At 32.1% G+C, this 15,745-nt stretch overlaps 2 protein-coding genes across 4 annotated transcripts; one reads left to right on the top strand and one right to left on the bottom strand.

Annotated features, from left to right (window-relative positions):
• Positions 1–615: 615 nt before the first annotated feature.
• On the top strand, positions 616–3,990 carry LOC122516772 (mesoderm induction early response protein 1). Of its 3 annotated transcripts, none has more exons than XM_043634880.1 (5): positions 616–758; positions 867–1,002; positions 1,258–2,319; positions 2,410–2,537; positions 2,676–3,990. In XM_043634880.1, coding segments are annotated over exons 1-5 (1,959 nt in total). In that variant the 5' UTR covers positions 616–756; the 3' UTR covers positions 3,307–3,990. The 3 variants fall into 3 exon arrangements, with proteins under 3 accessions (XP_043490815.1, XP_043490814.1, XP_043490816.1); XM_043634879.1 differs by having other exon boundaries at positions 2,673–3,990; XM_043634881.1 differs by lacking the exon at positions 616–758 and adding an exon at positions 1,095–1,174 and having other exon boundaries at positions 911–1,002; positions 2,673–3,990.
• Positions 3,991–4,411: 421 nt separating this feature from the next.
• On the bottom strand, positions 4,412–10,976 carry LOC122516771 (nucleoporin Nup188). Its single transcript, XM_043634877.1, has 6 exons — positions 10,776–10,976; positions 10,375–10,585; positions 9,803–10,270; positions 9,607–9,731; positions 9,000–9,528; positions 4,412–8,930 (listed from the first exon to the last, which is right to left on the bottom strand). Exons 1-6 carry the CDS (start codon positions 10,805–10,807, stop codon positions 4,497–4,499), a joined length of 5,799 nt encoding a protein of 1,932 aa, XP_043490812.1. The 5' UTR covers positions 10,808–10,976; the 3' UTR covers positions 4,412–4,496.
• Between the last annotated feature and the right edge of the window lie 4,769 nt (positions 10,977–15,745).

Raw genomic sequence — 15,745 nt, 5'->3', positions numbered from 1 at the left:
ATCGATTTAATATTCGATAAAAATAAAAGATAGTTAATAAAAGATACCAATTAAAAAATAATTATGAAGATATTTTTAAAGAGAAAAAGATTATTTTTATTGGTCATTGTAAAAGATGATCACGATTTTCCCGCTCAATGAAAATTGTTCTTATATATTATAATATCGCGGTACGCGCCACCATATTACATGCGTGGATATAAATAATAGGGTGTACATCTTTAAACTTTTTCACATATGTATTTTTCGTAAAGCTGTTTGTATAAATTTTGTCAAATATTATTTTACATTATGTGCAATTGTGTATTAAAAATTTGTAGAATAAATCGGGTTAATTAATACTTTGTTGACTAATGTTCGCTACACTAAAAGTTTGAGTTGTATATAAATTCGATAGCTATATCGAGATTTGACGAAAAATGATGTATAAAAAATAAATAATGTTGAGTCTTATTTTGTTATTATTAATTTTTTCATGGAAAGAATTACAACACACGAACAAGAACAAAACGAAAATACTATGACAATTGGAGGTTAGGTTCGCGTTGTTTTAAGTATATACAAGTTGTACATATTACAGCTGACTATTGTATTAGACAATAGAAGAAAGAATGATAGTGTAATGTGTTAAATTTTATGCTAAGTATCAAGTTTAGTGCATCATGTCAAGTTTTCGAAGGTAAATCGTTTGTATGCTAATGGTCTCTTACAATACTGGTGCAGTGTCCTGTCTTCACTAACATAATTATTCAAGACATGTAAGTATGTTGATTAAATAGTCGTATTACAAGTATATAAGTAAATTTTATTAACAGTTATTAATATTAATTTTTGTGTTAATTATAAAAGAATTTGTGATTTTATAGGGCAGACAGAGATTTTGACATGGGTCCTGCCACGGAGATGATGGTAAATGATTTTGATGATGAGCGTACACTAGACGAGGAAGAAGCCTTAGAAGGTAGTGAGGATTCGCACAACGAGTTGTCCAATTTACAAAAGGTATAATCGTTTACTATTTCTTATTAATACTTTATAATTACATCTTTGTACTCTTATACTTTGTAACAAACGTCTGATCCCAACTATTCTAGGATCAAGCCTGTGAAATGAAAAAATCAAGCCAATAAATAATTACAATTATGATAAGTTTCTACAACACTTTGGACTCAAAGTGCGTTCTTGTAGTGAGATTTCATGCATAATATACAGCTTTGGGTTGGTGTAATAATCATTCATCTTTTTATCTTCTTTCAGGAAGGTGATATGCCTCTGAAAGATCTGCTTGCGATGTATGGATACGGAGATCCCTCTACTGAGAATTCGAATAGCTCAGATCAAATGTTACTTCCGACTGGAAACGATGATCCAGAAGGTGAGGATCGATATTCGGACAAAGGTGACAATGATGCGGATGATGACGATGACGACGACGAAGCTGATGCAACTAGCAACGAACCTGATCTTAAACAATTTTATACTGAAATGTTGGTGAAAAACAAAGATTGCAAATCCTCTGTATCAGGACACACAGGAAAAGGAAGTAACAGTGCAAATATTACTGATTGTGGTAAAAGACATAGACTTGATGATGAAGAGGACGATGACGAAGAAGTAGAAGGAGAAGAGTGTCCATTGATAAATGATCGCAGTGACAATGGAAGTACAGGAGTAATGCAAGCAACTGGAAGTAGAAATTCTTCCTGTTCTGTTATTGGATCACGTGATGGTTGCTCAACAGGTAATGGTGGCAATGGAGGAGAAGGTAACAGTGTTGGTGCTGTTGCTGCTGATGGAGGAGAAGATGGACTAGTTAGTGGTAGTATTGGTGGTGGTACATCAAGACTTTTACGAAGTGTATCACGACCACAAAGTGAAGAAGAAGAAGATGATTGTGATTATAGCCCAGACGAGGAAGAATGGAAAAAGACAATCATGGTTGGTAGCGATTACCAAGCAGCAATACCAGAAGGTCTTTGTCGATACGATGATGCCTTGCCTTATGAAAACGAGGATAAAATGCTTTGGGATCCTAGCCATATACCAGAGGAAGAAACAGAAGAATTCTTAGAACGGGCACAATTGCCAGCAATGAAAACAGGCTCTTTACCTGCAGGTTCTCACATCAGAGATGATGAACAAGCCTTATATCTGTTACTACAATGTGGTTATAACCTAGAGGAAGCATTACGAAGACGTAGAATGAATGTTATTCCATCGACAGATGCTGTTAGTTTGTGGTCAGAAGAAGAATGTCATAATTTTGAGTCTGGTTTAAGAAGTTATGGAAAAGACTTTCATCTTATTCAAAGGAATAAGGTATGGAATTCGGAAAATTTTAAGTCAAACTAAACGTATTACTGAAATTCTATTAAAATATAGTATAAATTAATAGTAAAATTCTCTTAGGTGAGAACAAGATCTGTCGGAGAATTAGTGCAGTTTTATTATTTATGGAAAAAGACAGAGAGACACGATATATTTACGTATAAGGCTCGTATAGAGAAGAAAAAATATGCTTTACATCCAGGTATCACGTGAGTATCTTTTCTATAGTAATTCACGTTTGAAATATTAAACATATAAAAATATAAAAATAAGAATCAACATATATGTGCATTGTGTCGAGCATAATGACATGTAGAAGTATGACGGAATAATTAAATCGCAAGCAGGGACTATATGGATCGATTTCTTGAGGAACAAGAGGGTGTCCGCGATCGTAGCAGTTCACCGAATGTTCACTGTCTGTTGTACGGCGATGCGAAACGGCAAAGATCCAATGCCGGTGCAACGAACAATGACGATTCGAAATCCACAGAGCCATGGGTCTGCAATGCTGCTGACGCACCTTTCACGGATATGCTCCGGATGACCCAATCGGTTACACCACCTCCACCGCCGCCACCTCCACCACCACCACCGACTCCATTGACAGCCTCTATGTCAGCAACAGTAACAAACGCAAATACTTTATTAACATCTGCATATTGTTCATCGGCATCGCGACAATCCGATTGCTTGTCATCCGAATCAAATTGTGGGAACTTGCTTACGTGGTCTAATACAGGCACGCGATCTCAATCTACTCCTTCTGTTATGGTGACGAAAAGCATTAATACAACTATCACCACAATGGCTTTAACGACGACTGGTACGATGAGCACAATAACAACTAGTCCTAGTTCCGGCTCGAATACAACTTCAAATAATTTGTATCATCAGCGAGTCTCGTCGTCATCCAGAAGTAATGATTCAAACGATTCACCATCACCAGAGCATATTTTACCGCACTTGCCTCCTTAGCGTCTAACACGACCCTTGGACTTTCCTCAAAAATGGTGGCGGATGTCTTTATGTGTTCGGATTGATCGGACACTCACTCCATTACTATTGTCGTAAACACGTAATATTTGTTAGTATCAGGAAATATATTTTTATACTCTATCGTAATATGATTATCGATCGTTCTTGGCGCGAGTTAGCCGGTGAAATGTGAGACGATGACGCATATTATATAAAGAAAGATATTCATTCGCGAGATATAGAAGTCCGTGCGAGGAACTATATAAACAAAAAGAAGTTTTACTTCAATAACAGTTCGGCATGGATTTATAAATACAATCCGTTGAATCGAGATACAATTATATAGCTTCTACCTATTTATATATTTTATCTTTTCTATGTTGTTGCTGTCGTAAATAGATCAACATTTCGAACTAATAATTCCTCTCTCACAACAGAAACTATATTTCATTATGGAATATCTCTAGAAATGAACGATCAAGATTAAATTACAGTCAAGTATGAGTATGTAAGTTCAGCACCTTTAAGCGTACATTTGTAAGTTTATTATCCTGACAAGAACGTCTATTTTCACCTGGCACTGAAACGCGCGAGAGTGCAATCGCGTTGTACGATAATTTAGTCTGACTAAATAAGATCTTGTCAGACGTTTACAATGAACAGATTAAACAAAAATATTTCAAATTCAATTGTATTTCCTTTTACATATCCTTTAAAATAGATGTTTATGTTATGTATTAATATAGTTCACGCGATATCAAAAATGTTTCTATTTTTTTTTTTATAAAATCTTTACATTATTTATTTGTATTATATATACTGTTGGCTTATACGAGCAGAAGTCTTCTGTTTGGAACACACCCACATACATATGTATATTTTTATTATTAAAATTAATATGATATAATTTCTTTTCGTGATATTTTAGATTTAAAAAAAGTACAAATGATATACGTTAATTATAAACAAGCAGGATTATATTTATTTATTTTGCTTTTTGTTAAATGCCTTTACTTCTTTTTCATTAAACGTATTTAATTTCTTATGATTTTATTATAACAATATCACTGTACAAATAATATAAGATGTTTCTTTCTTTTCAGTCTTTCAGCAATCTGTATATGTATTTACTTATAAAAAACATTAACTTTAGAAAACATTTTACTTCTTATGTGGGTTATATGTCAAGGTTAGTAATGCATTGAATCTAATGATTCTACCACAGATTTCAATAATTTTCCCATTAATGGTAAAAATTGAACACTACTGATATTTGCTGCGAAAGTTCCAGTAGTTAAAATATTTTCATCGAGTCTCTTTTCGAGAACATCTTGTTCATTTTTAAAGGAATCATCGTCAGCATTCGCTAAAGTTACTGGTACTTTATTGATGGTACTATCTTCACGAAGTCTAGCATTTGACATCTTTTGAATAGGATCCACAGTATCTTGAATCGTTCTCACACTCTTGGCATCAACATCAAGAAGAGATCCCTTGACTTGCCAAATGTCAGGAGTACCACGGTGTTCAAGAAAATCAAAGAAAATAATTAATTCTGTGGCTGTTTCACGTGCTATCAGTTGACGATCTCGTAGCGCTAATCTTGGACTCCTAATACCTTCAAGAGCTTGACAAAGTATCAGTACAAGATTGATTTCGAGCGCTAATCTTGTATTATTTTCGTCCATCGATTCGAACCAGGGATCACTAAATTTATTTGTATGATTTTTTGCTACACTTGGACTATCATTAGTACCTGATGGTGTCCCACTACCGCCCTTAGCGACGTGTCTTCCAGCTGCTAAAGCAGTTGCTTTTGAGAGAATAGTATTCTCACAGATAAGAGGATCATAGGGTCGTCGAACGAGACGTGGACTGCTTAGTAATGGTACTGTCACATCAAGCCCGCTAACATATCCAAGATAATCAGCAGCTATATTTGCTGATGCAGATCTTGAGGTTGCTGAACCTGAAGCAGCATGTATGATTCTTCTTAAATCCTTGCTTGTGTGCATTCGTCGAATATTTTCAGGTGCGGCACGTTCCCATTCTCTCTTAGCAGAGTCACTTTTATCCTCTTTACCAGGTTGATTTGTTGAAGATATAGACAATATGCTAGTTGTATGTATTCTCGAATGTAAGGCTTGTGTAAACAATTGTGTGGAACTAATAATTGTACCATAAGTTAACCGTGGACCAGAACTTATACTCATTTGAGGTGCACCAAAGTTCATTTCAGCCATTGGTGTATACCAAAAATCTTGCGTGTATATGGTATCGACGAGAGTATTCAATCTTGGTGAGAAGTAAACGAAACACAAAGCACAAGTAGTATTAATTACTATCAATTTGTTCACAAGTAATTTTAATTCACCGCTAGGTAATCTCTCATCACAAGACTTTAGCTCTTCTGCACTCTCCACGCTTATACCATCAATTATAAATTTTAATATTCGTGGTCGCAATAATAAGTTTACAGTACTGTCATATGCAAGATACATACATTTGATCAGTGTTTCACGTATATTAGATGGTATGGAGTTCCAAATATATTCTTGAGTTGCCATACCATGAATGAGAGCAACCAAGCTTTGGATTAAATCGGCAGCAAATAGGTCAGCTGTATGTCTGAGTAATGTTGATACTGCCATGAGTTGGTACTCATGAGAATTTAAAAATATCACTATAGGTTTTATATATATTGATGGAATTTCACTTGTTACTAAGCCCATAATGATTTCTAATCCAAGAGTATAAATTGGCCACCAATCCTGACATCGCCATTGACCGTTGGGAGTATCATCATATAGGTAATCAAGCATACTGCTACCGATATCTACTGGTGGTATTAATGCTAGCCATAATTTAGCAGTATCATTCTCGTTTATTGACTTTGGACAATAAGGCGAACGTGTTATTATGCTAAGTAAATTCAATGCCGCTGTACTAAATTTGAGGTAAGGATACTTTTGTAAAGTAATGCAGACACATGTTATCAGCTCAGGTATCATTTGACGAAGCTGAGCACAACTAGCTTTTCGACGACGTTTAGTTGAATGACTACGTTCTACATAAGAACGTAGAAGTTGAGTCACCAGACAGATTGTTAATGTCGCTGGTAAACTCTTGCGGGTACTTTGGACAGTTTCTATATTCATTTCTTCTGTACCTTTCACAGTACTCGTATCTATCAATGATATTTCTTTTTTGCTAGCATTTTGTGGAAATGCCTGTTTTTGTTTAAGTAATTGAATAGCTGATTCTCGTAGCTCTTCCAATTCATTAGTAGCAATTATACATGAATAGTTTAACAAATATTCAAGACTAATTGTGTCCTCTGCAAGAGTGCTTTTTATTAGTTGCACACAACCAAGTAACAAAGAAATTAATGTTTGACGTAGAGATTTTCCGTATCCTCGGTATTCTTGACCAATCTCTTGGGTAAGTTTCATTAGTTTGTTTTTAAAAATTTGTGAGTCACCTACACACATATGTTTCCATGAAGTAATACATCGTAATGATAGTGAAGCTAAAAGCATAGCTCTTTTTGCGATACCAGTATCATTTAGTTGTTTTAATTGTTCAAGTAAAGCATCTAAAGAGAGTTGCGTTATGAGTTGTGCTTGTGAAACATTGATAGAATAATTCTTTGCATTTCGTTCGTCTGTAAGAGTAACAATAAAATTGTACCATGATTCTAAGTTCTTTTCATATAAACTTTTTAAATTACTATCATCGTGCTTCTGTTTTTTTTTTGTATCCATATTTTCCTCAACTGGCATTATCCCCAAAACATAATTCGATAATCTTTGCCAGTGGTCCTTAGTTTTATCCAATAACTTTTTCAAATTCATAGAAAAATTATTTTCCAACAACGGGCTCTTGAACAATTCTAATGTAATAATATCTAAAAGCTGTGAATAGCCTTTAGCTACTGGTACTATTTCTCTAAAAAGAGGAGCGAAGAGATGGCTCCAAAATTCTTCTCGTTTACGGAAGAAATTTACAAGAATTTCGTTGCGATGATACCACATTGCACGCAATAGAATCATCGTACTTTCGTATAGTCTATCATAAACGATATCCTCTTCTTTATATATTCGACGTAAATAAAGATCTAGAAATTGACTGCAACCCTCTGTGAGAAATTCGTCGACTGGTCGTGGAAATATTCTTTTACGTTCTGCTTGATGCATTATGTTAAATAGAGCTTCAGTCAAACCAGGTTGTTTTTCCAAACAAACAGCAACCAATTCGAGAATGGCAACTTTGACTTCTACCGCACACGTCGGTGACATTAATCGAGAAGCAAAAGTTTCCCTTATTGCTGTACCATCCATGCCCATACAAACTAGCAGTGACATAGAGAATCCTTCTGCAAATTTCGTTAAAAGTCTGACAGCCATTGCTTGCAACGAAGGACTAAACCACACATATAGATAATTAACTATAGTTGGTACTATTAAAAGACTATTTGGTACTCGCGGTGAAGAATATAAAGCAATCTCCAATGGAGATCTGTCATTGTATTCTAGACCAAAAGATTGTCTAAACATCAATAATCGATTTACTATCGATAATGCCAACTGTACACTTTTTATGGCTTTGAATCCTTTACCGCTTATCCAATCCGTTTCCGTGATCATTTTATTATGCAGGTTGCGCTCTCCTGTACGCACTAATTTCAGTAGTGCATGTCTAGGCTCTAAATAGAGAAGACTATATGTAACAGTTAATTGTAATTTTTTTCTTATATCGTCATCAGATAAATTCGAATCAAGTACACGGTGAAGACAGAACATACTCTTTAGACAAATTTCCAATCTTTCAGCATCATTTTTAAAATACCATGAATCCAGTTTTGGTAATACACCTTGTAAAAGAAATACTATCCCTGGTATTTCGATCATATACATAGCTTCTTTATTGTGCTTTGTTATTATATAACTAGATAAGGTATCAAGATATGCACAGAGAATTGGATAAGAATGTTCTATGGTTTCTATACAGGATAGCCAAGAGGCAATTAAACCACCATCGAAAGAAATTGCTTCAGCAAAGTCTGAAGGGTTTTGATACCAATCGTTAAATTTTGGATAAACTCCTGCATGCATTCGAGATAGAATATCTTCAGGATATCTTAATACCAGCTTAGACGAGATACTTATACATGCGGTGACGATTCGATATATGTTTGGAGGTAGAACTGGATAAGAAAATCTGTTAATAATTTCAAAACATAGTTCTGTTGGTATAACCATATTTTGTGGTATATCTATATCTTTAGCAAGTAAAGATTCCAACAGTTTCAATCCTTGAGTAACATTATCCAATAGACTAGTTTGCATATTACAAATATTTGCTATCCCACCACCTGCCTGTGAAAATAATTGTTCTATTCTGTGATGTAATGCATCCCAATAACTAGCTCTTGTTTTGAATAATACTACTTCGTTATCGCTGGATAGTACAAGAACATTTTCTCGCAAACATCCTGGTTTAATAGAAAATAGATTTTTATGTATCGTACATTCTCGTTCATATGGTCTTATTGGTTTACTTTGATCTCGCTGTCGAGGAACTTCTAAAGTTAATGATGTTAGCATATCTAATTCTTTTATAATCTGAAACAAGTTGTTTTCATTTTATCAATTATTTTATTTAATATTGATTTGTATTGTAATATACTTTACCTTTTTTGCGCTATTAATTGAAGCACTTGCAAGCCCAGTTGCAATGTTTGTAAGAGGTTCAAATTTATAAGGAAACCATTTAGTAGCAACATTATATATAACCCATATACCATCATTGCGTTCATCCCAAAATCTAGTTGCAGTTTCTGGAAATTTGACTGTAGAAGCAACAGCATCAAAAATGCCATTTAATGCACATAATCGATCTTCATCGATAAAAGCACAGACCAATGTGAGAAGATTGTACACACTACTGCGTACAATTGTAGCATAATAGGTCTCTTCTTGAATCATTTCACTTAACATTAAACTTTGAAGATAATGAAAGACGTCAAGTTGAATAGCTTTAATACCAAAGGGTTTAAATTGATTTAATAGATCAACATTCTCTGGATCTATAGCATAATTTGATAACATCCATGACAAAAGTAATGAACTATCTTGTATGGAACTGTCACGAATGCATTTATGTTCGATAATATCTTGCATACTATCTCGAACACTATTTATCCAAAATTCCATTTCAGGACTAAAATAAAAAGATACGTATTAGTCCAATTTAATCGTAAGTAATGTAGTTAGCCAATTGTATGAGTAAAATATCTACTGTTTTCTAACATCCAGTGCAACAAGGAGTAGAGCTGCTTGACTATACTGTATTTCTTGAATTTTTTTATCTACTGCTGCCTTATCTTCATGACTTTTTGAATGAATCAATCTACGTGGGACACCCTTTAAATGAATATAAAGGTTACATTAAAAAATATGTAATTTCTGAGTAATACATAATAATATGTTCTTACCCAAATGCTTCCATAAAACTTATTAAAATCCTTTGCAGGTATATGAATGTCATTTACAATTACAGTTAATATGTGAAGTAGTTCTCTCATTTCAATAAGGGTACTATTATATAATTTATGCAAATGTTCTTCTGTACATAATTGAGACCTTACTGGAGCATTAATAAACTTTAATGATTCTACTTGCTTTTGTACAGAAATCAGAAGTTCACCTAGTAAAACTACATCAAAGAATTTTGTAAATTGTTTCTGATTTGGATGTCTTTTATTATCTTTATATTCAACTATCAGTTTTAAACATTTGATCAGTGTTACTCTTTCAGAATAATAAAAGCTCCAAATATCATCAATTAAAATTTTCATAGTACTCAGATCTGTCAGTTGAGAAGCAAAAGTTTCCGCACAGTTACGATATTCATATAGCATGAAATTGCAAACTAAATCCCAGGTAATCATTGCGTCCAGATTCTAATAATATAAAATTGTGTTGTTTTTATATTTAACTTGTTAAAATATTTTTTAGTATTAAATTTATGCATGTTATACAGTAATCAATGTATATAAGTACTTACAATTAATGGAGCAAGTTTACTAATTAAATCATACATCCGGGGGGGAGGATTTTGTTTAGAAATATTTTGAAGCGAAGACTCTGTATACACTTGGAAAAATTGTAAACCTTCTTTGAGTAATTTCGTTCCATTTATAAATTCATCTTCTACAAGTTCTTTATCACAACGACAAGTTGTTCCAGATATTACGGACCATAATCCCTTACAATAGCTATTTTACCAAAATTCAAAGATAACATTAATAATCATAAATAAATATTCAAATTTAAAATAAAACTTATTTAATAGTTATAAACTAAGAAACTAGAAAAATTAACAGTTTGATAGCAGTATTATTAGAAGCAAAAGAAATATAACTGTTATAATTTTATAAAAAAATAAATGAAAACTTGAATACTTACGGTAGTTCACCTAATGGTAGCACGTTTTCCATGATGAAAAATTAAAATACAATAAATATTAATTCTATATAAAGATCAGAAATATAAAACTTTAGATTCCAATTCATCCATAACCTCTTATTTCGTGCGTTTATAAATTTACACTATTGCGAGATATTAAAGAATACACAGAAGTACATAGAAGCTCACAAGTCCCTTTACTAATTTATCCAGATTCATCTTTGTTACTACCGAGACCACCAGTGGGCGATAGAGGTACTTACTATCTCCCACTAGTGATCAGGTTAGGAACTAAGATGAATCTGATAAGAAAAAAAGTAAGCACAAAAAAGTTAGCATAAAACCTCTAGAATTAAGAAAAATGAAGATATACATTTAATTGCTAGCTATCTGCTAATTTGAAATCCATATTTGCTATGTCTTTTAATTAATTATTTAATTAGTTATTGATAATTAAAAATTAGAAATTTTTTTTTTATTTCTCAGTAAAGCAACGTAGTTGGCCACAGCAGAAAAAAATGAATAAGTGCACTAATTTGCTAACAAAATTATTAATAATTAAAAATCAAAAAACGTCATGAAGAGTTTATATGTTATACGTATACGCAACCACAAATAATAATTAATAAATAAACCACTAATACATAGAGTTAAAACATTTCATATCATCTAATCGATAGAAATTAATTCGATAATATAAAAGTTTCTAACGTTTAATATTTGAATCAGTATTGAAACAAATAATGGAATATTAAATAATTTTGTGTGTGTCATGTAATAGCTATATATAATATTATATTATTATGATCAAGAAAGGAATTTCGTATGTAATAAGAAAAAAGCACGCGCAAGACCTTAAACCGAAGGAAGAAAAGATTTCTTTCTTAGGGATTTATTGTTATTGCTCCTTCCCTAATTTTTTTTAAATAACTTAAAAGAAACTACGAAAAAAATACAAAAGAAATTATGAAAGAAATTCAAAAGAAAATACAAAAGAAATTCAAAAGAAGAAACTACGAAAGAAATTCAAAAGAAACTATAAATACCTATAAATAGAATCAAACATAGCAACGCGTTTGTCTTTTCGTCGGAGAAGGAGATTGCTTTCTTTGTCGCAACTGATTGTTATCTCTTGTCTGTAAATACGTTGAATTCGTATCTTGTGGCCAACAACATCGAAGTATAAATATATTTTATTTTCTATAAAATTCATCTTAATTGTAACGTCTAAATCTAACGTGGTCTCTCCACGTTACATATTGATCTGTGTATTCTCGTTTTTTGATTAATATCTGATTAATATCTTTTACCGGTCTAACATAAAACAGAATTAATTATTTTATTTTGAATATGGAATTAATATCCATATTCAAAATCCGTTGCTTTTGAAGAGTACGTTACAAACTATGATCTTAAGAGAGCTATATTTACAACAAACACAGAAATAAAGGACTACCTGTGATGTCCTTCTTTGTGTATAAATTATATATACCTAATCGCAGTAAAGAGAAAAAAAAGTATTGTTAATGACTTTAGTTGGAAATATTCTATTTCAAGAACGCGATGAACGTTTGAGGAGCAGGCCATAAAAACAAGAAAAATATTCGATTTTAAGGTTTAAAATCATGTAATTATGCTTCTGAATTTGTCAAGTCGACAGAGATAATACCAAGCAATCGTACTTTAAAATCGAACTAATAAAATAAATTAACAAGCAATTACAAATTGTAACAATCGCAGTTGGAACTCAAAAAAGAGATCTTTCTTATTATGAAAAAAAAAATTTGAAAGTAGTTAGATAAGCACATTGTAACGAAACTAGAAATATACATAATTAATTGAATTTATTAATAAGTATATATAAAAACTCTTCATTTTGAATTTTTTTAAAACTAATTTAATTAACATACACTGGTATAATGATTACGAGTTTGCTAATAAAAAAATGTAGACGCATTTACCTCCTGAGTTATGAAAAAGAAATCTCTTATCTTATTATTAGTTTAAATTTAATCGTTATTTTTTTTTTCGAACTCTTACCAATCTATTTCTTAGAAAGTCAAAAGACGTGATCTCCTGTTATTCGTTTTCCTGCTACCACTGCTTGCGCTAATGTTTGCGGTACATCTTGCTATTGGTCACGTTACAGAGTAACTCTTATGCTATTGGCGGAACACTTTTAATGGGCGGGGTGGAGCGAGTCTGTTGGTAGGGCTGGGCAACGAGACTTCTTTTGAGATGGGATGGAGAAATGTTTAACCGTATTCACTTCTCATTGTCTCTCGACGGTTACAACAAGCTACAAGGAAGTCCATCTATCCTGAAGTTATTGGCAGTAATTACGAGTAAGTTTTACATTTATATTATGTTACTTGACTGCTTAGTTGCAGTTTAATCCATTTGAGACAGCAATTTTTTTTGAACACGGTCCCTAGAAGCGAAATTTTTTTTTCTTTGTATTATTCACTTTTAATAAAAAAACGTCTTTACTGAGGTAATCACGCAATTTATAAGTGAATTCGCATAAATAAGATGATTGTACACCGTGTGTGTACCTCGCTTCTCAGAATATTTTTATTGCGAGGAGCGGATTGAACTCCATGTAAGATAAAATAAAAATATATTATTAAAATTGTTAAAGATCTATTTCAAAAAAAGTTAGATAATATTGAATCGTCATTTTTCGCCGGTGATTGACATTCAACTGTTTTTCCAATAGTAAGTAACGCGTGTGGCCTGACTGGGATTTCCTTAAGAATTTGCGTGGCGCTCAATGTGTCAATAATGAAGAACAGAATATAATACAAAGAAAGTTTTTAATAAATAATAAAAAGTCAAAAAAATAAGTTGAGTAATGAAGAAAATAATATAAACGAAAAATAAATTTAAAAAGAAATGTCTAAAGGTAATAAAGTAATGCAACTCAGTAGTGAATAAGAAAATTTAATTTGTAAATACATTTTTAGGAAATAATACACTGATCATAAAGTAGCTATATATTAGTTTATTTAGCCGTGCTTGGTATTACATATTCTATTTTGCAATATTTTGTTTTCGTTCAATAAATAATTATACACTAAAATAATTATCATACTAATTAAATACTTATCACGCTAAAATAAATTCTGTTTGACTAGTACAGAAACTAAAAAAGAAACTATAAAAATAACTTAAATGAAACTACGAAAAAAATACAAAAGAAATTATGAAAGAAATTCAAAAGAAAATACAAAAGAAATTCAAAAGAAGAAACTACGAAAGAAATTCAAAAGAAACTATAAATACATATAAATAGAATCAAACATAGCAACGCGTTTGTCTTTTCGTCGGAGAAGGAGATTGCTTTCTCTGTCGCAACTGATTGTTATCTCTTGTCTGTAAATACGTTGAATTCGTATCTTGCGGCCAACAACATCGAAGTATAAATATATTTTATTTTCTATAAAATTCATCCCAATTGTAACGTCTAAATCTAACGTGGTCTCTCCACGTTACATATTGATCTGTGTAATCTCGTTTTTTGATTAATATCTGATTAATATCTTTTACCGGTCTAACATAAAACAGAATTAATTATTTTATTTTGAATATGGAATTAATATCCATATTCAAAATCCGTTGCTTTTGAAGAGTACGTTACAAACTATGATCTTAAGAGAGCTATATTTACAACGAACACAGAAATAAAGGACTACCTGTGATGTCCTTCTTTGTGTATAAATTATATATACCTAATCGCAGTAAAGAGAAAAAAAAGTGTTGTTAGTGACTTTAGTTGGAAACATTCTATTTCAAGAACGCGATGAACGTTTGAGGAGCAGGTCATAAAAACAAGAAAAATATTCGATTTTAAGGTTTAAAATCATGTAATTATGCTTCTGAATTTGTCAAGCCGACAGAGATAATACCAAGCAATCGTACTTTAAAATCGAACTAATAAAATAAATTAACAAGCAATTACAAATTGTAACAATCGCAGTTGGAACTCAAAAAAGAGATCTTTCTTATTATGAAAAAAAAAATTTGAAAGTAGTTAGATAAGCACATTGTAACGAAACTAGAAATATACATAATTAATTGAATTTATTAATAAGTATATATAAAAACTCCTCATTTTGAATTTTTTTAAAACTCATTTAATTAACATACACTGGTATAATGATTACGAGTTTGCTAATAAAAAAATGTAGACGCATTTACCTCCTGAGTTATGAAAAAGAAATCTCTTATCTTATTATTAGTTTAAATTTAATCGTTATTTTTTTTTCGAACTCCTACCAATCTATTTCTTAGAAAGTTAAAAGACGTGATCTCCTGTTATTCGTTTTCCTGCTATCACTGCTTGCGCTAATGTTTGCGGTACATCTTGCTATTGGTCACGTTACAGAGTAACTCTTATGCTATTGGCGAAGCACTTTTGATGGGCGGGGTGGAGCGAGTCTGTTGGAAAAAACAGAAAGTCTGTTGGCTGGGCAACGAGACTTCTTGTGAGATGGGAGGGAGAAATGTTTAACCGTTTCACTCCTTATTGTTTCTCGACGGTTACAACAGGCTACAAAGGAAGTCCGTCTATCCTAAAGTTATTGGCAGTAATTACGAGTAAGTTTTTCATTTATATTATGTTATTGGGCTGCTTAATTACAGCTTAATGTTTATAATTTATTTACGTTGAAATTATTTGGATCCAAATCTTATTTACGTTAATAACTTCTGAAATCGGAAGCGTTCATTTGTCATTTATCATCGCATATCTTTGATTTTCTAATTTCATAAATTATGTGTACTAATTATAAAGTGATAAAGAGGTAAAATTTGCTAATGAAGCGCTAAAAGTTATTGCATTGAAGATTCTTGTTGAATAGTTCTGATTAGAACCATGGAGACTACATAAGAAGTACGAACTCAACTCAAACTCATTGCTAAAATCTGTCCACACAAATCGTATACATATTTAAACTTTTTTTTTTCGC

The sequence above is a fragment of the Polistes fuscatus genome, unplaced genomic scaffold (genome assembly GCF_010416935.1).
Source record: "Polistes fuscatus isolate 324 unplaced genomic scaffold, CU_Pfus_HIC Scaffold2, whole genome shotgun sequence".
Lineage (NCBI taxonomy): Eukaryota > Metazoa > Arthropoda > Insecta > Hymenoptera > Vespidae > Polistes > Polistes fuscatus.
The sequence above is the reverse complement of the archived record's forward strand: the minus strand, read 5'-3'. Positions and strand labels throughout refer to the sequence as shown.